This window comes from Miscanthus floridulus, chromosome 3 (assembly GCF_019320115.1).
Source record: "Miscanthus floridulus cultivar M001 chromosome 3, ASM1932011v1, whole genome shotgun sequence".
NCBI lineage: Eukaryota > Viridiplantae > Streptophyta > Magnoliopsida > Poales > Poaceae > Miscanthus > Miscanthus floridulus.
Genome location: NC_089582.1, coordinates 10,286,310 through 10,312,288, shown reverse-complemented (window position 1 = coordinate 10,312,288; position 25,979 = coordinate 10,286,310). Strand labels below are relative to the sequence as shown.

Here is a 25,979-nt window from a genome sequence, read left to right as displayed (position 1 = left end):
AGCCCGGTTGTGTCCGTGCACCTCCCCGCGCTGTTTCGTCGTCCATGGCCACGATGCCACTGCTCCACACAGCCGATGCTGCTCCCTGCTGTGCCCCATAGCGCCACGGCTGCCCTTCCTTCGGTCCAAAAATTCATCATACACGAGGTATATCCCTCGAATTCCTTGAATCCCTAGCACTGTGAGGTAGTTATAGAGAGCTTCAAAGTGGATCAGAAGCCATTAGTTCGATGGTGTGCATGTGCGTCCCATTTCATCGTTGGCCACCATGGGTGTGTTCGTGCCTAGCTCGGCTCAGAGCACCCCAAGCCAAACACGACTAGTAGCAGCTCCGCCTTGACCTCTCGTGCCCCATGCGTACGCTGTTGGGGACAAATCAGGCCCGATGCCCTCACCGTCGCATGCGTCGTCCGCCACCACCCTGCATGCCTTTGCCGTGCGTGGCCGAGCCACCACAGGGCTTCTTTGGTGGCACTGTTTACTCCCACTGGTGTGGTGCAACCCCACAAAGCCCCCGCACCACCCCTCCACCGTCGTCGTGCCCTCCTTGGCTAGTCTTGGCCATCGTCGAATCGTCCCCGACATGGTGCTCTGCCTCTAGGGACGTACGCGCGTGAATTAGGTGGAAGCCGGGGGGGGTAAATGAACTTGTTAGTGGGTGTACAAAATAGTAGTTGAACCTTATTGTAGTTAGAGGGAAATCCTAGGGTCTTTTTGTAAAAGTCATCAGCACACGGGCCGCGTTCTGGCTAGGCCGGCCTGCTGCCGCCACTCCGCGCCCCGCTTGGGCCATGATCGCCTGGCTGGGCCGCTGCCTACGCCTAGGCCACGCGCTGTGCGCCTGGGCCACGCACTGTGCACCGGGCTACCGTGCCATTACCGCAGGCCGCTGGGTCATTTTGGTGGCCGCTGGCCCCTTTGGTTTTCTAAGCGATTGCTAATTCGATTTCGGGAATAACTTGTAAAATCAATATAAATTTGTGTAGTTGTCCAAAAATTATGAAACTAATTTTATTAAGTTCCTAAAATCATGATCTATCTATTAGCGTAGTTGCTTTATCTAGTTTTAAAATGTTTTCAAGGTTGCTCCAATTATTTTAAAATATTTAATATTGTTAAAATATGAACTTGTAGGAATTTCCGTGATAAATCGGTGATAGTATTGACTCTAAAAATTTTACTATAAATTACTAATATTATTTCCTGCTCACTGTAATTTTTATAGCGCTAGAATAATGAGTTTGCTAGGTTAACTATTGAGCCCTAGTTTGGATATATATTAAATCGATAGAATGGAATAAAGAAACAACTTGGGTTTGTATAACTAAAACAATTGTTGGGAAATAACGCCTTATTTGACAATATGGATATGTAGCCTAAGTATGATCAGTCGTTAGAACTAGCTCGTTAACTTGAGAGGCGTAAATCGTATTTTACGAGTCACGGTTGCAGTCGATTAATAATGTCTTTGCATTGCGTCGCATTGCATATCATAATAGGGACATCGATGGATCGTGGAGTCATCGGGAGTTGCTGGAGAAATGGTGCTTTTGGAGATCGTGTCGCCATGATGGAAAGCTAACTTCTGATTATATTTTACCTAGTCAAGCCGCGGTGCATAACCCCTACTTTTCTGCACTTTAAATTATATTTGTACATTAAGTTTTAAGGAGTTGAATGAACCCACTTGCATATATATCTTTATTTTATGAGTCCTACTAGTATGATAGGATCATGTAGGTTGCTATGCTACAGGACTCCGATAGAAGTCAAGTGATTGCCTATCACTCACGAGAGATAGAAAATATATTACTGTATTATTATCACTTGGAATATATAAAATGTGGAAAGGAAAATGGTGACCGGGCAGGGATATGGTTTGGGTATTGGTGGGCGTAAGAGGTTGTGTCCTACGGCCAATGGGGCATGGCTTGGTTACACTATTTTCCCTGTATGTGTCTGTTAAGGACCGACCATTACATTGGATGCTAGGCAAGTCACAAACTTATTATTCTGAGCACATACTTAGGTATGGGCACTTCGAAGACTTGTTACTCTCTTGTCATGGGTTCTGGTACTTTCCGGACTGACTGTTAGGGTGATTTTTGGGTAAGGAGGTCCTTGCACCGCACTGAGTCCGGAACTCAAGGGCAGGGGCTTGGAGTCCCAGTTTAGGATGGGGACCTAGACCCCGTGACAGGAGGGTAGTGGGTTGGTCCTACTTGTGCCTGGGGTACAAGCGGGGCGTGTGTTTTCAAGGTACCCAGCTGGGGCATTGATTCGCAAATCACCGGCGTTCCGGTATGACTTGTCTAAACTCTAGCACCGTAGTAAGAACTAGAAGACAAAAGATGGAAAGAGGAAATCTGATTGCTTCCCACTTGCTTGAAAGTAGCACAGGTGCTTACATAGAATGGTTAGTTAATGAACTAATGCACTGCTAATAAAAATTGAATATAAGGACGCACTTATAGTAATGCTCCTACAGATGCAATAAACCACATGCTAGATAGCCTTGCATATCCTTGGAGTCTTTTCTTTCCTTCTGTCGGGTAAGTCTTGTTGAGTATAATTGAGTACTTAGGGTTTTATTTCCCCCTTGTTGCAGATGACAGGTGGATGCTAGAGCGAACTCTTGTGTGTGGATTCCTCCTGGTGGGCTTAGAGAGGATTTCCTTTACACGGCGATCATAGTCTTATTTATAACTCTCACTAAATGGTTTTCTAAATGGAAGTTCTATAATCTGTTGTCATAGTCTATATACTAATGCTTCATCATTTCATGAATATATATTTATTTCCGTTGTAATTCTGATCACATGTTTATATTCCGCTGTTGAATTAAATTGTTCATAACTCTGATAATATGATTACACTCTGTTGTTATAACAATAAATATTATACTCTGATGTTGTATTAAAAGTGATGTAAGAAATGGTTAAGAATGATGTAAGCTTTATTCTCTCATTTGTGATCCTGATAGAAAAATATGGATTTTGGGTTCTCCCTTGGGGTGTGCCCAAAGGAACTGCGTAATTTGGTGTTCTCCCTTAAGTACTTAGTGTCTAATGGAAGACAAGTATCTCCTGGGAGGCATTAGATTAGGTGGTTCTGCCACAGGTGGTATCAGAGCATAAATGAGGAAATAAAGCTTCGAAAACATTTCCTAAAATAAAATTTGACAACAAATTCTTTTCAAAAAGGTAGGGCCTTCAACTACGAAGTTATATAAGTAGCCCTATTACTATGGTTATATATCCAGGATAGATGGCACTCTGCTGACTTAGGTAGGCTTAATCAATTTCTCTACAGGTACACTGACCTCGAGCATAGTCCGATAGTATCGACTAGCTACAGGGAGAGAACGATGTGCCAAAAATCTGAGAACGGTTGCCCTATATGTTGGCAACAGTGGAAGGACGTATAGGACGTGCATTCATGCATATCTTGTTTGTGCATTGTAGGACCCATATTGCTTGCAGATACGGCCTCCATAGGTGTCAAACGTGTTGTACTATGCAAGACTGACTTGTTCCTAGTGTAGAGTTATTTCTGCACTATCGCTTCATGCTCCACGTTCGTTTGTGGTTCACGCCTGTCGCGACCCATGTCTCTTCGTACTCTTTTCTGCGCTCTTGTTGGACCCTTGCCCTGTAATCATACTAGTCAGTAATGGCCTCGGACATTGCTCACCTCGAACGTGCGGAAAAAGTGGGTCGATTTATTCATAAGTGATCCCACGCAGGAACCCTGGTGGACCACGCCAGGACCACTGAACGCTCCGCCTTTATAAGCAGAGCCTGACTTAGCCATTGGTACCACCACTCCGCGCACTTTAGCTAGTCTAGGTTTTCCTTTAAGCAAGCTTTTCGCTTAGCCTTCCTTGCAACCATCATCAGGGATGGCAGGATCTTGGGTTAGTAGTTACTGCCTAAACATTGAGGGTTTTCCCAGAATCCTACATGCCACCCTACAAAAGCTCAGAGTCAAAGATCATCCCGAGTATGAGGAGCATGGCACCGAGCGGTGTGAGGTTACAATCTACATCAGGAAGAGTGAAGAGTTCCCCAACCTCACTAAAGCCTAGAATGTGACCGCAACCGGGTTTTGCTTTGTCGACACCTACTGGGTTGTGGCCCGTAGAGCCTTGCGGTACCTTTGCCAGATCTATGAAGAGCCCATTGCCCATACCCCCATGAGGTCCTTTCCACCTTTGGACAAGAATCGACGGGCATGGAGGGCTCGCATGGAGGCTTTGCAAGGGTGGGATGTGCAAGAGGATAGTCCAATCGTGGTGCACTTGACCATGTACCTGCTTGCTCTAGGATGAGCAGTATGATCAGCAAGCCTTGGAGCTGAGGACATGCCTCCAGTCGAGTCAAGGAAGCTGAAGATCTTTTCCAGGATGCTCCAGGTGCAGCTTGCTAAAGCACATGCCAGTGCGGCAACCGCTGAGAGTCAGGAGACTGCCATTTCGGAAAGCCCTAAAGGAGGCCAAAGATCGGCACGCCCATCAGTTGGGAGAAGCCTATCTTGTCACTAGGGCCATGCGGAGGACGCTGGCATGCTGAAGGGCAGGATTCCTCGATCTTAGAGGGGATTCCTATCCACCCGCCCAAAAGAAGGAGAACCGGTGTTGCAGTGCCACTAGCATCCCCCACCTCGGAAGTGTCAGAAGTAGAACCCTTGATTCCTCTCACTTAACCATTGCCACGAGAAGATGCAGATCCATAGCCAGGGCGGTAGAAGAATCCGTTGAGCCCAAGAATGAACATGCATGGTCCTGAGTAGATTAGCTGTCCTTAGGATGCTGTACCTGTAGTAGTAGTGCTTTTTGTCGTTGTCTCTAGTGATGTACTCTTGCCAGTTGTTTTTTGTCCGTAGTATTGAGGTAGTTCGACTGTAGGGAAGGTGAATGATGTGTCATGAATGGGAGACTGGATGCCTATATGATGTACCCGTATAAGACCGTTGGAATATGCATTTGTTATTTTGCTATGTTTATAGCGTCCATCTGCCCTTAAGTCTCATTAGATGTGTTTAGGGTTTTCAAGGACGATATTAAGCGGGTTACCAGATAAGTTACTATTCAGATGTCAGCAAACCAGTCATGATTGGAGAGCATAGGACACTGTATCGACTAATTGTGGATGTCCCAGCAAAACACTTGAATCTCCTTAAAACAAATCCGTCATTGGATTTGAATTCCTTGTCCCTTGTTGTGAAGGGAACCCTTGTTGTTTGAATCTTCCCTTTCAATACTCCTCTTATTCTGTGGTCCATGACCCCACCGCCTTCATTGTGTGTAAGTTGGTAGTAGTTGTCTGGTTAATAGCTTATGGTGCCACGACGAAACTGAGGGCTCCCTGTGGAACAGCTACCACATGGTGACGCTGCTCGGCACGCGCTGGTATTGAGGTTGTTGACCAAGTACCTTTACCAAGCTACACCGCCATACCGCTTTTGATACAAAATATTCCTTGAAAATATTCGGGTGTTCAAACGGGAAATCCACAATGGGCTGATGAAATAGTATTCTCGCAAGGTGAACAAGAGGATGAGGTTTTGGAGGAGGAATGTATGACATGGTTTTAGTTTATATGAAAGACGAATGTGGTCAAGGAAGGGAAGGAAAAAGAAGAGTAGTAAGGAAAGTTAGCCATGGGTAGTCGGGAGTGATTGTAAAAGCCTAAGTAGATGTCATGTCTCAAGCCCTGCGCTTAGTTTGACCACTTTACCCATGCCGGGTTATTTGCTGCGTGCCCTATGAATGTCGTCTATGTCGGGACATTTAGCCCCATTTTTGTGTGGCCATGGCATCGTGCCGCACTCGTCGTTCTTCTGCACTATGCACTTTTCCTTTTTCCTAGCATCCGGTCGGCTCTTGACCCCCATGCCTCATCCCCCGTACCAGACCCCCCCCTCTTTCCCCTCCCTTCTTTCTTCTTTTGGGGACACGACCACCTGCATGCCTCCCTCGTCAAGAGCGCCCTCTTATCTCCCCTCCTTTATTTCCCCTCCGCTCGCTGGCGCAGGGAGCGCACCTTGGCCGTGTTTATCCCCACATCATGAACCATCTATGTATGCCATTCACGTCGCCTCCACTTCCGGTGTGTTGCGCCCCACCTCCGTTCGCCACTATAAGATACCCTTGGTCCTTGCTCTTTTTCTTCATCCCATTCCCCTCGCATTCAAAGTAGAGCTACGGGATCTAGTCACCATTGTGGAGCTAGGTCCGTCAGTCTGAGGTGATAGTGTAGTCTGAGAAGAAGAAGGATCTGGTTTCAAAGAAGTTCAAGTTCCCGTTGGTTAGTTCGGTCTTAGGGTTCATGATGTTTGAGTTCTCAGTCGCCTGTTTCTAGATCTGTTGGACCTATGCCATGTTTTGAATACACATTATCTTGTTGTTTCTCCATTGTCCTCGTCTATCTTGACTTCTGGATTAAGCTTTGGTTGTCCTAGGTTGCTCTTAGCCATATATCTCTAAATCCCCGTATGATTTAGTATTCGAAGTCGTGTAATCTTTCGTGTAACCTCTGATTTATGAAATGTAATCGCGTTTTGCTTCTTCTGGTTCTTGCTTCGAATCTCAGGACAAGATTCTTTTTAGGGGGGTTGGCTATAACACCCTGGTGTTACGATCTTGTTTAGCACCGCGATTTAGGCCTAAGAAAAATTTTCGAAATGAGTTTCTCGGATTTTTTATTTAAAACGTACTTGATGTGATAAGTGAATCCTATGTGACTTAGTTTTGTGGACTCAAATAAATGCCCAAGTTAAATTACTCAGTGTATAAAGATATTTAGGAATATCCAATAATGATTCTAGCAAGTAAATGACGAATGGTTTGTTCTATTAGATTAAGCATGAAAAGCAACTTTTATAAATAAAATAAAGTCCATTAATAAATAGAACGATATATATATAGCTTTTGAATCTAATTTAAATTTGAGCTTTGTTGAAAATCTCCTTGTGCCTAGATGTTGCTAATGGTCTAAATTAGTAAACCGATAGAAATATCTATAGGTATATAATATATATATATATATATATATATATATATATATATATATATATACTCACGTGTTTATTTTGATAAGTGCGCTCAGTTGAAAAGCCTTGGTCTAGTGACATGTTTTTACGTATAGACTCGTTTTAGTCCCTATGATAAGTTGGTAACGTACCCGCGATAGTTGCCCGTCTGGCCGCCTCATAAATTTAACGTGATTGGTGAGAAATCACGTAACAATCAAGAGATAGCGCAGCAACTTCATTTACTTTTTCCTGGCGCGGCGTACAGCGTACTCGCCTTGCTTTGTAATTATGCACCGCCCCGTCTCCCATCGTGGCTCTACACTCCGGCGTGTCTGTTTGCCTGCGCCATTGTCTTTCTCTCCCTCGCTAGCGTCTTGTTTGAATTTTAATGGGAGCACGTGGCTCTGTCGTGCCCACGCCCCGCTAAGCGCCTCCATCCAACTGATAGCGTCGTCGCATCACCCTGCAGCACCATCAATGCCTCGCCTCTGCTGCCTGCCTTGCTTGTCTCTATTGCTTGTCTTGCCTGCCTCCGCTGTCTGCCTGGCTGGCGAGCAAAGCTCCAAGTCACCGAGTTCCCACGCCTTTGTCTTGTCTCTACTACCTCTGTCTGCCTCTGCTTCTCTGCTCCCCTTTTTCTTTCTACCAGGCAAGCAGTCCAAAGCCTTACCACCAAATCAAGGCACGCACGCGATCGACGCAGCATCCTCGTCGCGTACGCCGTCCACGCCCACCATTCCGTGCCACTCACCCGTTGCCTCTCCCTTTTCCCCTCGCATGCGCATGTGCCCCTTGGCTTCGTGTGGATCTGCTGCTCCTCGACGCCTAGGCCACAGTGCCCCGTTGTTGTTGCGCCTTTGGTCGTCGCTCGGCCAACGCATGTGAGCACTGCCCCTCCTTTCCCCATGCTAGACCACAGCTTCACAGCGCGGCTATGACCGCGATGCTCACGCCACGTCACCACAGCCACCTCCGGTGTGCCGTGGCCGCCGTCGTCGCCTCCCCTGTCGCGGCCACGTATGGCTACCGTGCTGAGCTCCGCCTTGGTCCGCACCATGGCCAGGTGAGCCCGGTTGTGGCTATGCACCTCCCCGCGCCGCTTCGTCATCCGTGGCCGTGATGCCACCGCTTCGCGCCGCCGATGCCGCTCACCGCTGCGCCCCATAGCGCCACGACCACCCTTCCTTTGGTCCAAAATTTGTCGTACAAGAGGTATATCCCTCCAATTCCTTGAATCCCTAGCACCGTGAAGTAGTCATAGTGAGCTTCGAAGTGGACTGGAAGCCATTAGTTCGATGGTGTGCATGTGCGTGCCATTTTAGTCGTTGGCCGCCATGGGTGTGTTTGTGCCCAGCTCGGCTCGGAGCACCCCAAGCCTAACACGACCAGTAGCGGCTCCACCTCGACCTCCCATGCCCTGCGCGTACACTGTTGGGGTGGAATCAGGCCCGATGCCCTCACCGTCGTGCGTGTCGTCCGTGATCGCCCTACACACCTCTGCTGTGCTTACCTGAGTCGCCACAGGGCTTCTCCAGTGGCGCCATTTGCGCCCACTGGGGCGGCGTGACCCCACAAAGCCCCTGCACCACCCCTCTGCCATCGTCGTTCCCTCCCCGGCCGGTCTTGGCCACCGTCGAATCATCCCTATCATGGTGCCCTACCTCTAGGGACGTATGCGCGTGAATTATGTGGAAGCCAGGGGGTAAATGAACTTGTCAGTGGGTGTACGAAATAGTAGTTGGACCTTGTCGTAGTTAGAGGGAAATCCTAGGGACTTTTTGTAAAAGTCGTCAGCGCGCGGACCACGTTCTGGCTGGGCCGGCCTACTGCCGCTGCTCCGCGCCTCGCTTGGGGCGTGCTCGCCCGTTTGGGCCATGCTCGTGCCGCCTGACTAGGCCATGCGCTGTTCGCCTAGGCCGCGCGCTATGCATCGGGCTACCATGCCATTACCGTGGGCCGCTGGGCCTTTTTGGTGGCCGCTGGCCCCTTTGGTTTTCTAAGCGATTGCTAATTTGGTTTCAGGAATAAACTTGTAAAATCAATATAAATTTGTGTAATTGTCCAAAAATTATGAAACTAATTTTGTTAAGTTCCTAAAATCATGATCTATCTATTAGCATAGTTGGTTCATCTAGTTTTAAAATGTTTTTCAGGGTTGCTCTAATTATTTTAAAATGTTTAATATTGTTAAAATGTGAAATTGTAGGAATTTCCGTGATAAATTAGTGATAGTATTAACTCTGAAAATTTTACAGTAAATTACTAATATTATTATCTGCTCACTGTAATTTTTGTAGCTCCAGAATAATGAGTTTCCTAGGTTAACTATTGAGCCCTAGTTTGGATATATATTAAATCGATAGAATGGAATAAAGAAACAACTTGGGTTTGTATAACTAAAATAATTGTTGGGAAATAATGCCTTATTCGACAACATGGATATGTAGCCCAAGTACGGTCATCGTTAGAACTAGCTCGTTAACTTGAGAGGCGTAAATCATATTTTACGAGTCACGGTTGCAGTCGATTAATTATGTCTTTGCATTGCATCACATTGCATATCATAATAGGGACGTCGATGGATCGCGGAGTCATCAGGGAGTTGCTGGAGAAATGGTGCTTTTGGAGATCGTGTCGCCATGATGGAAAGCTAACTTCTGATTATATTTTACCCAGGCAAGCCCTGGTGCATAACACCTACTTTTCTGCACTTTAAATTATATTTGTGCATTAAGTTTTAAGGAGTTGAATGAAGCCCACTTGCATATATATCTTTATCCTATGAGTCTTACTAGTATGATAGGATCGTGTAGATTGCTATGCTACAGGACCCCGATAGAAGTCGAGTGATTGCATGTCACTCGCAAGAGATAGAAAATATATTACTGTATTATTATCACTTGGAATATATAAAATGGTGGAAAGGAAAATGGTGACCGAACAGGGATATGGTTTGGTTAATGTTGGGTGTAAGAGGTTGTGTCCCGCGGCCAACGGGGCATGGTTTGGTTACACTGTTTTCTCTGTCTGTGTCGGTTAAGGACCGTCCATTGCATTGAACGCTTGGCGACTCACAGACTTATTATCCCTGAGCACTATACTTAGGTATGGGCGCTTGGAAGACTTGTTACTCTCTTGTCATGGGTTTCGGCTCTTTCCGGACTGACTGTCAGGGTGATTTTTGGGTAAGGAGGTCCTTGCACCGCACTGAAGTCCGGGACTCAGGGGCGGGGCTTGGAGTCCCAGTTTGGACGGGGACCTAGACCCCGTGACAGGAGGGTAGTGGGTTGGTCCTGCTTGTGCCTAGGGTATAAGCGGGGCGTGTGTTTTCAAGGTACCCAGCTGGGGGCATTGATTTGTGAATCGCCGGCGTTCCGGTACGACTTGTCTAAACTCTAGCACCGTGGTAAGAACTGGAAGACGAAAGATGGAAAGAGAAAATCTGATTGCTTACCACCTGCTTGAAAGTAGCACAGGTGCTTACATAGAATGGTTAGTTAATGAACTAATGCACTGCTAATAAAAATCAAATATAAGGACGCACTTATAGTAATGCTCCTGCAGATGCAATAACCCACAAGCCAGATAGCTTTGCATATCCTTGGAGTCTTTTCTTTTCTTCTGTCGGGTAAGTTTTGCTGAGTACAATTGAGTACTCAGGGTTTTATTTCTCCATATTGCAGGTGACAGGTGGATGCTAGAGCTGACTCTTGTGTGTGGATTCCTCCTAATGGGCTCAGAGAGGATTTTCTTTACGCGGCGATCATAGTCTTATTTATAACTCTCACTAAATGTTTTTCAAAATGGAAGTTCTATAATCTGTTGTCATAGTCTATATACTAATGCTTCATCATGTCATGAATAGATATTTATTTCCGCTGCAATTTTGATCACATGTTTATATTCCGCTGTTAAATTAAATTGTTCATAACTCTGATAATATGATTACATTCCGCTGTTATAACAATAAATATTATACTCTGATGTTGTATTAAAAGTGATGTAAGAAATGGTCAAGAATGATGTAAGTTGTATTCTCTCATTTGTGATCCTGATGGAAAAATATGGATTTTTAGGTTTTTCCTTGGGGTGTGCCCGACGGAACTGCGTAATTTGGTGTTCTCCCTTGAGTACTTTGTGTCTAATGGAAGACAAGTATCTCCTGGGAGGCATTAGATTAGGCGCTTCTGCCACAAGGTGGACAACAGAAGTACTTTGCCGAGATAGCTCGTATGGTGAGGTGACGGGCGGTCCTGCACAGTTAGCCGTTTCGATGCAAGGAGTGTGGATGATAGTTGGAAAGGCCCCTTGACATTTATGTTATCTTTGATAAAAATGACTAGGTTGCTAATAGTTGCAATGCATGCATCTAGATCTCGAGGGTCATAGCCAGGGATGAAAACGGTCGGAATATATTCCGAACCGAACTGTATTGTTTTCTATATTTTACTCGATCAAATCCGAATTTTTGGACAAATTCGAATTCGGTTCGAAATACGAAATACCAAATTTGAAAATGGATTGAAAACGGTTTATGCGTTTTCCGACTGTTTTCTACCTTTCTACTTTTTGTTTGGAATATTCCATTTTTTAAATTCGGTTTATACCGTATTTGGTCTACTAAAAGGGTCTAGCCTTAGAAAAAATATATGAAAATTGTAGCTCTCGAGGAGATATACAACTTTCTAGTTTTTAGTTTTTCCATTCGAGGTTGTTAAGTCTTCAAAAAATTAAACAGAGTTTTAGTAGTATATTAATCGCACACTCGCGCTTGTTGCCTTAGAAAAATCATATATTTCTTATATAGTGGAGATACTTTTTATATGAAAATTGTAACACTTGTTAATTGTTATGCACTTAGTCATGTACTTGTTAATTGTTATGCACGTGGTTCTACGGGTCAATATTTTATATTGATTTTTATATACCAACCATATTCGATATAATTTCGCTCGAATTAGTTTGTTTTTGAAATTCTCGATATTTCATAAGTTTGTCTTCATCTTCGTGTCTGGCTTTACCGCTTTTGTTGTCATTTTCGTATTCAATTGTACAAGTATAAGACGATTAAGGGGGTTTCCTGATCGCTTTCATCTTAGTCACAGTTGGCTTGTCTGACTCAGGCTACTGCTCACCTTGGCGAGACGACTACCATGGCTAGCGTTGATAGGAGGCACGTGCGGCGCGACGGCAACTTAGCTTGCAGCGGACTGCGGCTTTCAGCCTTGCATTGCATGCATGGCACATTGGCACCTGGCAGCGGTTGGATTGACGTGGGGCAACGTCGATGACGACGACGCAAGTGTGGGCGACATGATGGCTTTGTCATCCGGTTGATGTTGATGGCTTTCACTGGAATATATTATTCTGTGTCATGGTACCAAGAGCAATTTCAATGGCTTGAAGGATAGTGTGGTTATTGTGATACTCCCAGGAATTAATTACCAGCGTGTTGCACAAAGTTGCTTTGTCTGAGTGCAAGTCATATACTACCTCTGTCTTAAAAAAAATATAATTTTAGCACAGTATCACATTACATTACTTTAAGTTTGATCAATTATAGATTAAAAAATATCTATATTTATGATACTAAATAAATAACATCTGATAATTATGAAATATATTTTCATAATAAATTAATTTAAAGACATAACTTTAAATAGTATTTATTAAAAACTTGATTAAATATAAACTATTTTTCGTAACACGCAACTCATAGTTGTTTTTTTCAAGACGGAAGGAACGTAGTATATATACTACTACAAGGCTAAAATTAAAATAAAGTGTATTCCTAGCCCATAGTTTCTGGACTTTCATGCTTTTATTTCCCCAAAAAAAAAGTTGTATTCCGAGTATCTGGTGAGGTGCTGTACGGAGGTAGTAGCTGCTAGGTAGCTGTTGCCGGCAGCGGCAGCGGCAGCGGGTTGAGGCGCGGTGTTGGGATGAGGATGAGATGGTGCTTCCGGGCGGTGACGAGCGCCGCTTCCTCCTCCATGTCCAAGGGCGGCGCCGTGGACTGGCCCTGCGGGATGGGCACCGCCCAGTGGAAGCACTGCACCAGCGCGGCGAGGAAGGCCGGCACGGCCTGCATGGCGAGGCCCATGCCGGGGCAGGCACGGCGGCCGCTCCCGAACGGCAAGAGCTGCATGTGCTGCCCCTTGGGATCGACGCCTGCTCCGGCGCCGCCGGGCATGAAACGCTCCGGCCGGAACTCGAGGGGGTCCTCCCACCAGCCCGGGTCGCGGCCGATGGAGAAGATGTTGAAGAAGACGGAGGTCTTGGGCGGGATGACGTAGCCGCGGACGTGCACCGGCTCGATGGTCTCCCGCTGCGCGAACACGGCGGGAGGCTGCAGCCGCAGCGTCTCCTTGAAGACGGCCTGCAGGTAGGGCAGGTGCGGGACGTCCAGCTCCCCGACCAGGCGCGACGCGCCCACCACGGCGTCCAGCTCCGCGCGCAGCTTGTCCATGCAGGCCGGGTGGTTGATGAGGTACGCCAGCATCCACTCCACGCTGGTGGCGGTGGTGTCGGAGCCGGCGGTGAAGATGTCGAGGACGAACGCCTTGATGTTCTCCCTGGTGAGCCTGACCTCGGCGTTCTTGTCCTCCGCCGCGTTCATGAGGATGTCCAGCAGGTCGTTGTTGTTGTTGTTGGTGGTGGTGGTGTTGGTCTCCCCCTGCTCCTGCTGCCGTCTCCGACGCTTCTCCTCCTTGGCCGTGATCATGATCTCCAGCAGCGCGTCGAACTTGTCCCGCACCTCGCGCGTCCTCCGCGTGAGCCCCTGCAGGTCCCAGCCCCGGCAGAGTCCCACGTAGTCCTCGATGTTGAAGGCCCCCACGACCTCGGCGACGCGCTTGGCGCAGTCCCTGGCCGCCTCCGTCATGTGGCCCGGCAGCGCGCTGGCCACCATGCGCATGATGGCGTTGTTGGACATGCTGATGAGGTGGCGGCTGACGTCGATGCGCTCACCCCTGGCTGCCGCCTGGCGCGCCGCCCCCAGCACGGCCGCCAGCTCGGCCTCCCGCACGGGGCGCAGCTGGTCGACGGTGCGCGGCCCCAGCAGCTCGGACATGCAGAGGCGCTTCATGAAGCGCCAGTGCGGGCCGTAGGGCGCGAAGGCGAAGCCGGCGTCGTCGTAGGCGAGGTGGCGCGTGACGACCGTGATCGGCCGCTCCGGGATGCTGGCCTCGTGCTTGAGGAGGTCCCGTGCGGCGTCCGCGGTGCCGACGACGACGCAGTGCGTGGAGGGGCCGAGGCGGAGGTAGACGAGGGGCCCATAGCGCGCCACGATGCGGTCCAAGGCCCTGTGCGGCGGCGAGCGGATGAGGTGCAGGTGGCCGATGAGCGGGAGCGCCATCGGGCTCGGGGGCAGCCTGCTGTTACGGTTATTCCATCTCCATCTGGTGATGATGAGGGTGGAGAGCGCGAGGAGGAGGACGAGGAGGAGCGGGACGCCGGCAGGCAGCAGGGCCACGGGGGCGACAGCTGCTGCTTCCATTTCTGGTCTGCTGGTCTGGGTAGCTACTAGCTAGTTCCGCCGTGCTTAGATTTATAGCAATGGATGGAGCATACTAGCAGTCGTTGTGCGTGCATGCATGGACGCCGTTGTTTTATGTTAGACAAGTCGTAACGGTAGTGTCCGTAGCTAACAGTTCGCCGGTCGGCGTCAAGCGAAGTGGAGGGGCTTATCTATTTATTTATTGCTAGTAAATAATAAAAAATGTTAAAATAAAGTAAGAAATTAAAGGACCAGCAGCGGCGTGGAGGAACGCGAGCCACCCTCTCCCGATCTGCCATCCCAATCATTCAACTGAACTGATGCATGCCCCGTGCTCAACTCTTAATAGATCTGTCCCAGACCCCAGTGCCAATCTGCCCAACAACTCGACATCGAGATCGGGGATTGGATTGGGATGGGATTGTTACTAGCCCTGTATATTTTTTTTATTTTTTAATCTTTTTTCAACAAATATTCATATTTATACCCTTAGGCCTTTTGTTAGACAATACCAATTCCTACTATCAAGGCCTTTCCAAGAGCTTTTGTTATCATACGTGTTTCGGTCGAGACTTCCGTTGGTGCTTGCAGTTTCAACATAGCCGGATCGACCGGTGCTCACGTTTTTGGGACATACTATCTGTACGTGCTAGCGCTTTGATCTGTGGTCATTATTTACGCTAACAATAATACAATTGGGGAAGCTGAACGGCTCAGCTGCTTGGCGGTACACGCAGGCAAAAATGAGGCATTGTATTATTGGTACATTTTATCACAATCTCCATGTCTTTTTTTTTAAGATCTGGAACATAGCCGGCATATATTAATAAGGAGAGAAGAGAATTACATGCGCAAGCAGCGCAAACAGCTTCCCAGGTTTGACAGATTGTCAAGCTGCTGGGCGAAAAGAACTAAACGGACTACTCACATACTCGGGGGTACAACAAGAGGCCATAACAACTTAGCCTTCAAAAACAACCGATCTGCATCTTCTAACTCGCCGAACTGACTACCAACCATTTTCATCCGACACCCGGAACTCACTGACCCCCCAAGTAACACATGTGCAACCCATCGAAACAGCAGCATGATCCTGATCCCAAACACACCAAATCTGCTCAAATAGGGGGCTTCCTGGATGACACCCCTCCCAGCACCAACTACTTCTGAAACACAGCTTAGAGGTGAGACCTAACTTGCCTGATGTGACACCGACTACTGCTCGAATAATCATACAATGCATGAGCACCATCATGGGACCTCCATCTCGACCGCCCCCATTCCGCTGCCATTGCAGCTAGAGCCTTGGAGAGCTCCTTGTTGCCCATCTTCGTCGTAGCCCTTTTCGCCTTGACCACCTGCTCCGGGAGATCCTCTCCATACATGTCAACGAACTCTGTGACTGCTGCATCCAGCGCCAGCGACTGGCCATTGATGAAGTCCAACTCACGCATAAGCTTGCGTTGGGCGCGCTGTGCCACCGGCACATGGGACGGACGAGCGGCCAGACGCAGGCTAGAGCGGGTGGGAGCCAATGTCCTGCTGCGTCCTCTGCTACTCGACAATCTAGACTGCTTCTGAACATCTGCCACCGGACAATCTCCATGTCAGTTTCTATAAATGCATTTTCTATAAAAGAAGCTTTTATTACTTTTCTAAGAGCAATACATCAAATTGATACACAGTGCTTTGAAAGAAAAGGCTACTTTCGGCCTCTGCTTTTCAAATACGCAGCCACGAAAGAGAAAAACCACGCACACTCTGGTGAGTATGATCGAAAGACTAGAACACCACCCATTTCGCTCAGAAGAAGATAGCCTTCCACTTGTGCTTGTACCAATTGCTACAAAGCCGCCACAACCAAATCCGATGAATCTAGTATGGCAGAACCGTCTAATTTAATGTCTCACATGAGTGCTCGTCCTTCATTAGACACTAAGCACTCAGAGGAGAACACTAAATTACTCGATTCCATCGGGCACACCCCAGAGAAGAACCCGAAAATCCATATTTTTGTCATTAGGATCATAAACGAGAGAATAAAGCTTACATCATTCTTAACCATTTCTTACATAACTTTACGTGTACATCAGAGTATAACATTTATTATTATAACAGCGGAATGTAATCATATTCAGCCTTTCGTTTGGCTGTGGCTTGTCGTAAACGGCCGTAAATTTTCAGCCGGGACAGTATTTTTCTCTCACACAAACCAGCCAGCAGTACTTCTTCATGAATCAGCCAACCGAACAGGCTGGTTATCAGAGTTATAACAATTTAATTGAACAGTGGAATATAAACATGTGATCAGAATTACAGCGGAATTAAATAGCTATTCATAGCATGATGAAGCATTGATATGTAAACTAGGGCAACAGGTTATAAACGTTCATTTATAAAAGCATTTAGTGAGAGTTATAAATAACAACTACGATCGCAGCGTAAAGGAATCCTCGCTGAGCCCACCAGGAGGTACCCACACACAAGGGTCAGCTCTAGCATCCACCTGTCACCTGCAACAGGGGGAATAAAACCCTGAGTACTCAATTGTACTCAGCAAGACTTACTCGATAGGAGAAAAGAAAAGACTCTAAGGATATGCAAGGCTATCTGGCTTGTGGGTTTATTGCATTTGCAGGAAGCATTACTAAGCGTGCGTCCCTATATTTGATTTTTATTAATAGCCGTATTGGTTCATTAACTAACCATTCTATATAAGCACATGTGCTACTTTCAAGCAGGCTGGTAAGCGATCATATTTCATTTTTCTTCCATCTTTCATATTTCAGTTCTTACTACGGTGCTAGACACGAAACAAGCCGTACCAGATTTCCCGGTGATTCACGAATAATGCCCCCTAGCTGGCTACCCCAAAAACACATGTCTCGCTTGTACCCAAGGCACAAGCAGGACCAACCCATCACCCTCCTGTCCTGGGGTCCTAGGTCCCCGTCCAAACTGGGACTCCAAGCCCCCGCCCCTAAGTCCCGAACTCAGTGCGGTGCAAGAACCTCCTCCTACCAAAAAGAAACCCTGATAGTCGGTCCGGAAAGAGTCGGAACCCACGACATGAGAGCAACAAGTCTTCCAAGCGCCCATACACAAATATGTGCTCGGGATAATAAATCTGTGACTTACCCATGATGTCTTATGCAACTGATCGGTCCTTAACCGACACAGACAGGAAAGCAGTGTAACCAAGCTATGCCCCGCATCCACGGCGACAAAACCTCTTACACCCATCCATACCCAAACCATATCCCTGCCCGGTCACCATTTTCCTTTCCACCATTTATATATTTCAAGTAATAATAATCCAATAATATATTTCCTATCTCTCGTGAGTGACAGCCATCACTCGACTTCTACCGGAGACCTATAGCATAGCATTCTACACGATCCTGTCATACTAGTAAGACTCATAGGATAAAGATATATATGCAAGTGGGTTTCATTTAACTCCTTAAAACTTAATGCACAAATATAATTTAAACTGTAGAAAAGTAGGGGTTATGCACCGGGGCTTGTCTGGGTAAGATATATATTAAAAAGTTAGTATCTGCATCCTCAGATCATCCACCATCAACTGAATAGAAAACACATTGCATCATCTCCTAGAGAAAATACCCTTACACCATCTTCGGATTCCCAATCACCCTTCAATCGATCCGTTGATTCATCATCGTACCTATATGATATACATGCGATGCAATGCAAAGATGTAATTAATCAACTGTAATCGTGACTCGTAAAATACGGCGTACGCCTCTCGAATTAATGGGCTAGTTCTAACGATGACCGTACTTAAGCTACATATCCATGTTGTCGAATAAGACGTTATTTCTCAATAATTATTTTACTTATATAAACCCAAGATGTTTCTTTATTGCATTCTATCGATTTAACCTTTATTCAGAATAGGGCATCATTATCTATTTAGCAAGCTAATTATTTTGGAGCTACAAAAATTACAGTGAGTACCTAATATTGTTTGGAGCCTACTGTAAAAATTTCAGATCTAACACTATTACCAATTAATCACAACAATTCCTACAAGTTTATATTTTTACAATATTAAGTACCTTAAATTAATTATATAGCTTCCAAAAATATTATCAAACTATGTGAACAAAATATACTAACAGGTAGATCCTGGTTTTAGAGACTCAACAAAACTGGTTTCATAATTTTTGGTCTCCTAAATGATTTTATATCTAAATAATAAAATCCGCTCAAAATTTATATTATAAACCTACTCTTATTTACTGGAAAACAGGAAGGAGCACCACGTCCCACGACCGGCGAACCGGCTTGGCCCGAAGGCGCACGCGTGGCCTAGGCGTGTGGTGCCAGTCGGCCCAGGCAGCGGCGCAGCGGCCTAGCAGCCCCAAGCGAGCTCGCGGCCCAGGCAGGCAGGCGGATGGCCCACAGGCTCGCCCGACCAGCGGCCCAAGTGGCAGGCAGCAACTGCACGGACGGCCCAAGTCACGACGTTGGCAGGCCGGCCTAGCTAGGAAAAGCCTAGGGCAGGACATTTATTTAGCAAAAGAGACCTCATCGTCATTCTAATTCGCATTACGACTGTTGACGCTATTTACTTGCTAACACGTCCATTGTCAATCGTTTCTGACTTAGAAAATTATAACTTTTAGTTTTCGAACTAACATCCAAGAACTACCCAACTAGTTAGTTCAATATAACTCGCCACGAACGATACTTTTAAACATCAGTTAAATGTTAAAATCCAAGAAAATTGTTTCGATAATTTTTGTCTTAGGCCTAAATCGCGGCACTAAATGAGCTCGTAACACTAGAGGTGTTACAACCAACCCCCCTTAAAAAGAATCTCGACCCGAGATTCGAAGCACGAACCTAGAGAGGGGAAAACACTGATTACCTATCGTGGATCAGGGATTACACGAAAGATTACACGACTTCGAATACTAAACCACACGGAGATTTAGAGATACATGGTTCAGAGCAACCTAATACAACCGAGACTTAATCCAGAAGTCGAGATAGACGAGGGCAATGGAGAAACAACAAGATAATGAGGATCCAAAACATAGCGTAGCACCAATAGATCCAAAAACAGTCAACTGGGAAGTAAAACATCATGAATCCTAAGACCAACTAATCAAAGGAAACTTGAACTTCTTCGAAAACCAGATCCTTCTTCTTCTCAGATTTCACCATCACCTCAGACTAACGAACCTAGTTCCTCAGACGACGACTGGATCTCGTAGCTCTACTCCGAATGTGAGGGGAATGGGGATGAAGAAGAAGAGCGAGGACCAAGGGTATCTTATAGAGGCGAACGGAGGTGGGGCACAACACATAGGAAGTGGAGAGGGCATGGAGGAGATACACAAATGGTTCATGTTATGGGGATAAGCACAGCCATGGTGCACTTCCTGCTCGAGCGGACAGAAGATAAGGGAGAGGAGAGGAGAGGGGGTCCGCTCGATGAGGCAGGCATGCGGGCGACCATGTTTCCAAGAGAAACGAGAAAGGGGAAGGCTGGTCCGGTACGAGGGATGAGGCATGAGAGTCGAGAGCTGACCAGATGCTAGAAAAGGGAGAAATGCACAATACACAAAGACGGCAAGTGCGGCACGATGCCATGGCCACGCAAAAGCAGAGTGTTAATGGATTCGGCACAGACGACATTCATAGGGCACAGCAGCGAAGTGACCCAGCATGCGTAGTGCGGTCAACTGAACACAGAGCTTAGGACATGACATTTACTCAGACTTTTACAATTACTCCTGATTATCCACGACTAACCTTTTTTCTACTACTCTTCTTTTCCTTTTCCTTCCTTGTCCACATCCGTCTTTCATGTAGACTAAGACCATGTCTTACTTTCTTCCTCCAAAACCACATCCCCTTGTTTACCTTGAGAGAACCATTCTGCATCAACCCGTTGTGGATTTCTCGTTTAAACACCTGAACATTTCTAAGGAGAAAATTTTAAAACAAAACAGTGCGGCGGTATAACTTGCTATAGGTACTTGGTCAACAACCTCGATACCAGTGCGTGCCGAGCAGCGTCACCATGTGGTAGCTGTTCCATAGGGAGCCCTCGGTGTCATCATGACACCATAAGCTATTAACTAGGCAACTATTACCAACTTACACGCCATGAAGGCTGTGGGGTCATAGACTGCAGAATAAGGGGAGTATTGCAAGGAAAGATTCAAACAACAAGGTTTCCCTTCACAACAAGGGACAAGGAATTCAAATCTAACGGCGGATTTGTTTTAAAGAGATTCAAGTGTTCTGCTAGGACATTGAAAGGTCCTAATATGGCTAGAGGGGGGTGAATAGCCTATTTGAAAATCTATAAATCAACTAGAGCAATTTGATTAGTATGACAAATAGCAAAATACAAACTTACTCTAGCTCTATAAGGGTTGCAAGCCACCTATCTAACAATTCTAGTTGCAAAGATTACTAGGCACACAACTTGCAAAGTTACTACTCACTAAGAGCTCACAAACTTGCTACTCTAAAGAGCTCCACTAGATGAACTTAAAACAACAAAGCAAGCTCTCAATTCTAATTACACTAAAGAGCTTGTCACAACTAGTTTGCAAGAATATAAATGAGTGAGTAGGGTGATTATACTGTCGTGTAGAGGAATGAATCAATCACACGATGAAGATTACGTCAATCACCGGGAGAATGCAAATGCCAAGAGACAATCGATTTTCTCCCGAGGTTCACGTGCTTGCCAACACGCTACGTCCCCATTGTGTCGACCAACACTTGGTGGTTCGGCGGCTAAGAGGTGTTTCACAAACCTCGTCCACACAATTGGACACCGCAAGAACCTACTCACAAGTGAGGTAACTCAATGACATGAGCAATTCACTAGAGTTACCTTTCGGCACTCCGCCGGGGAAGGTACAACTCCCCTCACAATCACCGAAGGCGGCCACGAACAATCACCAACTCGTGCCGATCCTCCACCGCTGCACCAAGTCGTCTAGGTGGTGGCAACCACCAAGGGTAACAAGTGAAATACGCAGCGCAACACGAATATCAAGTGCCTCTAGATGCAATCACTCAAGCCATGCACTCGGATTCTCTCCTAATCTCACAAAGATGATGCATCAATGATGGAGATGAGTGGGAGTGCTTTGGCTAAGCTCACAAGATTGCTATGTCAATGAAAATATGCAAGAGTGAGCTAGAGCCGGCCATGGGGCTTAAATAGAAGCCCCCATGAAATAGAGCCATTGTACCCCTTCACTAGGCACTGATTGAGGTGACCGGATGCTTCGGTCCTACTGACCGGACGCAGGGCTCCGCATCCAGTTGCCCGATGGCGGCCACATGTCATCCTGTGTTCAACAGGAGTTGTCTGATCACAATGGCCATGATATGATCGGACGCTCAGTCATAAGTGACTGGACGCTGAACCCTCAGCGTCCGGTCATTTCTAGTAAGCTCCCAAAGACTGAAAAACTAGACCGGATGCGTCCAACGTTCGGTCAGTTACCCTGACATCAGTGCAGCCACGTCAGCTCTAACCGGACGCATCCTTCCAGCATCTGGTCAGTCAGAGGCCCAGCGTCTGGTCATATGACCGACGCTGGATCATCATTGCCATGCCTAACCGAACATGCCAGTCCCCCTGTGACCAGCGTCCGGTTAGTAGAAAAATAGCTAGACTGGCCCTTTATCATCTCTATCTCCTTCACCCTTGCTCAAATGTGCCAACCACCAAGTGTATCACCTTATGCACATATGTTAACATATTTTCACAAATATTTTCAAGGGTGTTAGTACTTCACTAGATCCTAAATACATATGCAATGAATTAGAGAATCTAGTGGCACTTTAATAACCGCATTTCAATACGAGTTTCACTCCTCTTAATAGTACGGCTATCTATCCTAAATATGATCACACTCACTAAGTGTCTTGATCACTAAAACAAAATGGCTCCTACATTTTATACCTTTGCCTTGAGCATTTTGTTTTTCTCTTTCTTCTTTTCCAAGTTCAAGCCTTTGATCATAACCATGCCATCACCATTGTCATGATCTTTGTCATTGCTTCATCACTTGGAATAGTGCTACCTATCTCATGACCACTTTGATAAACTAGGTTAGCACTTAGGGTTTTATCAATTAACCAAAACCAAACTAGAGCTTTCAGACATCCACAATTAGCCAATATAGTGTCCAATGTTCTCCAACCATGACAGGTCTACTGGTATCTGAATAACAACTTCTCTTATAACCCGCTTAACATCGCCCTTGAAAACTTAGAGCACGTCTAATGAGATTTAAAGTAGATGGACTGCAATAAACATAGTGAAATAACACAATGCATATTCCGAATGGTCTTATAACGGGTACAACGTACAAGGCATTCGGGCTCACATTCACGATACAGCATTCACCTACTGGTCGGACGATCTCAACAACTATGGACGAAATCAATGGCAAGAGTACAATACTAGAGGACAGCGACGGAAAGCACTACTACTATGGGTACAGCATCCCAAGGCAACTATTCTACCTTGGACCACGCATCTTCATTCCTGGGCTCGGCGAATTCTTCTACTGCCTAGGCTACGAATCTGCATCTTCTCTTGGCGCTGGCTAAGTGAGAGGAATCAAGGGTTCTACTTCTAACACTTCTGAAGGTGGAGGTGCTGGCAGTTCTGCATCATCGGTTCTCCTTCTTTTAGGCGGGTGGATAGGGATCCCTTCCAAGATCGAGGCATCATGCCTTTCATCAACCAGCGTCCTTCGCTTGGCCCTAGTGAACAGATAGGCCTCACCTAGCTAATGGACATGCAAATCTTTAGCCTCCTTCAGAGCTTTTGACATGGCAGTCTCCTAACTCTCAGCAGCTGCAGCACTGGCATGCACTTCGACAAGTTGCACCTAGAGCATCCGAGTGAAGATCTCAGCTTCCTCAGCTCGACAGAGACACTTCCTCATCTCCAAGGCTTGCCGATCATACTACGCATCCAAAGCAAGCAGGTACGTGGTCAAGCGCACCACTGTAGGACTGTGATCTTGCGCATCTCACCCTTGCAAAGCCTCCATGTGAGCCCTTCATGCCCGCCGATTCTTGTCCAAAGGTGGAAAGAACCTCATGGGGGTATGGGCAATGGGCTCTTCATAGATCTGGTAGAGGTACCGTAAGGCATTACGGGCCATAACATGGTAGGTGTCGACGAAGCGAAACCCATTTGTGGTCACACTCCAGGCTTCAGTGAGGTTGGGGAACTCTTCACTCTTCTCGATGTAGACGGTAACCTCACACCGCTCGGTGCCATGCTCCTCATACTCCGGAATGATCTTTGACTCTGAGCTTTTGCAGGGTGGCATGCAGGATTCTGGGAAAATCCTCAACGTTCAGGCAGTAACTACTAACCCAGGCTCCTGCCATTTCTGGCGGTGGTGGTGAGAAAGGCTAAGCGACAAGCTGGCTCAAAGGAAAAGCTAAGCGAGCTAAAGTGCGCATAGTGGTGGTACCGATGGCTAAGCCAGGCTCTACTTATAAAGGCGGAGCATTCAGTGGTCCTAGCGTGGTCCACCAGGGTTCCTGTGCGGGATCACTACGACTAAATCGACCAAATTCTGCGCGTTCGAGGCGAATGACGTGCGATGCCATTACTGACTAGTACGACTGTATGGCAAGGGTCTAACAAGAGCACAGAAAAGGGGTACGGGGAGACATGGGTCACAACGGGCGTGAACCACGAGCGAAACGTAGAGCACGAAGCCACAGTGCAGACCTAACTCTGGAACAAGGACGAGTCAGTCGTGCACAATACGACACGCATGACACCTATGGATGGCGTATCTGCAAGTAATACGAGCGCTACAATGCACAAATGGGATATGCATGAATGCACATCCTATACGTCCTTCCACTGTTGCCAACATATAAGGCAACCGTTCTCAGATTTTTGGCACATCGTTCTCTCCCTGTAGCTAGTCGATGCTATCGGACTATGCTCGAGTCAGTGTACCTGCAGAAAAATTGATGAAGTCTACCTAAGTTAGCAGAGTGCCATCTATCCTAGATACATAACCACAGTAATAGGGCTACTTATATAACTTCGCAATTGAACGCCCTAACTTTTTAAAAAGAATTTGTTGTCAAATTTTATTTAAGAAAAGGTTTTCGAAGCTTTATTTCCTCGTTTATGCTCTGATACCACCTATGGTAGAACCGTCTAATCTAATGTCTCCTAGGAGTGCTCGTCTTCCATTAGACACTAAGCACTCAGGGGAGAACACTAAATTACTCGGTTCCGTCGGGCACACCCCTAGGGAAGAACCCGAAAATCCACATTTTTGCCATCAGGATCACAAATAAGATAATAAAGCTTACATCATTCTTAACCATTTCTTATATCACTTTACGTGTACATTAGAGTATAACATTTATTATTATAGCAGCGGAATGTAATCATATTATCAAAGTTATAACAATTTAATTGAACAGCGGAATATAAACATGTGATCAGAATTACAGCAGAATTAAATAGCTATTCATGGCATGATGAAGCATTGATATGTAAACTAGGACAACAGGTTATAAACGTTCATTTATAAAAGCATTTGGTGAGAGTTATAAATAACAACTACGATCGCAGCGTAAACTGAATCCTCGCTGAGCCCACCAGGAGGTACCCACACACAAGGGTTAGCTCTAGCATCCACCTGTCACCTGCAACAGGGGAATAAAATCCTGAGTACTCAATTGTACTTAGCAAGACTTACCTGACAGGAGGAAAGAAAAGACTCCAAGGATATGCAAGGCTATCTGGCTTGTGGGTTTATTGCATTTGCAGGAAGCATTACTAAGCGTGTGTCCTTATATTCGATTTTTATTAATAGCCGCATTAGTTCATTAACTAACCATTCTATGTAAGCACATGTGCTACTTTCAAGCAGGTGGTAAGCGATCAGAGTTCCTTTTCCTTCCATCTTTCATCTTTCAGTTCTTACTACGGTGCTAGACACAAAACAAGCCGTACCGGATTTCCTAGCGATTCGCGAATCAATGCCCCCAGCTGGGTACCCCGAAAACACACGCCTCGCTTGTACCCAAGGCACAAGCAGCACCAACCTATCACCCTTCTATCCTAGGGTCATTGGTCCCCATCCAAACTAGGACTCCAAGCCCCCACCCCTGAGTCCTGGACTCAGTGCGGTGCAAGGACCTCCTCCACCAAAAAGAAACCCTGATAGTCGGTTCGGAAAGAGCCGGAACCCACGACAAGAGAGCAACAAGTCTTCCAAGCGCCCATACACAAGTATGTGCTCGGGATAATAAATCTGTGACTTGCCCATGATGCCTTATGCAACGATCGGTCCTTAACCGACACAGACAGGGAAAGCAGTGTAACCAAGCTATGCCCCGCGTCCACGGCGATACAACCTCTTACACCCACCAATACCCAAAC

General features: G+C 46.4%; 1 protein-coding gene across 1 annotated transcript; it reads right to left on the bottom strand.

Annotated features, from left to right (window-relative positions):
* Window positions 1-12,699: 12,699 nt before the first annotated feature.
* LOC136544957 (cytochrome P450 93G2-like) lies at window positions 12,700-14,574 on the bottom strand. Its single transcript, XM_066537014.1, has one exon. The coding sequence runs from the start codon at window positions 14,531-14,533 to the stop codon at window positions 12,923-12,925; it is 1,611 nt and encodes a 536-aa protein (XP_066393111.1). The 5' UTR covers window positions 14,534-14,574; the 3' UTR covers window positions 12,700-12,922.
* Window positions 14,575-25,979: the final 11,405 nt, after the last annotated feature.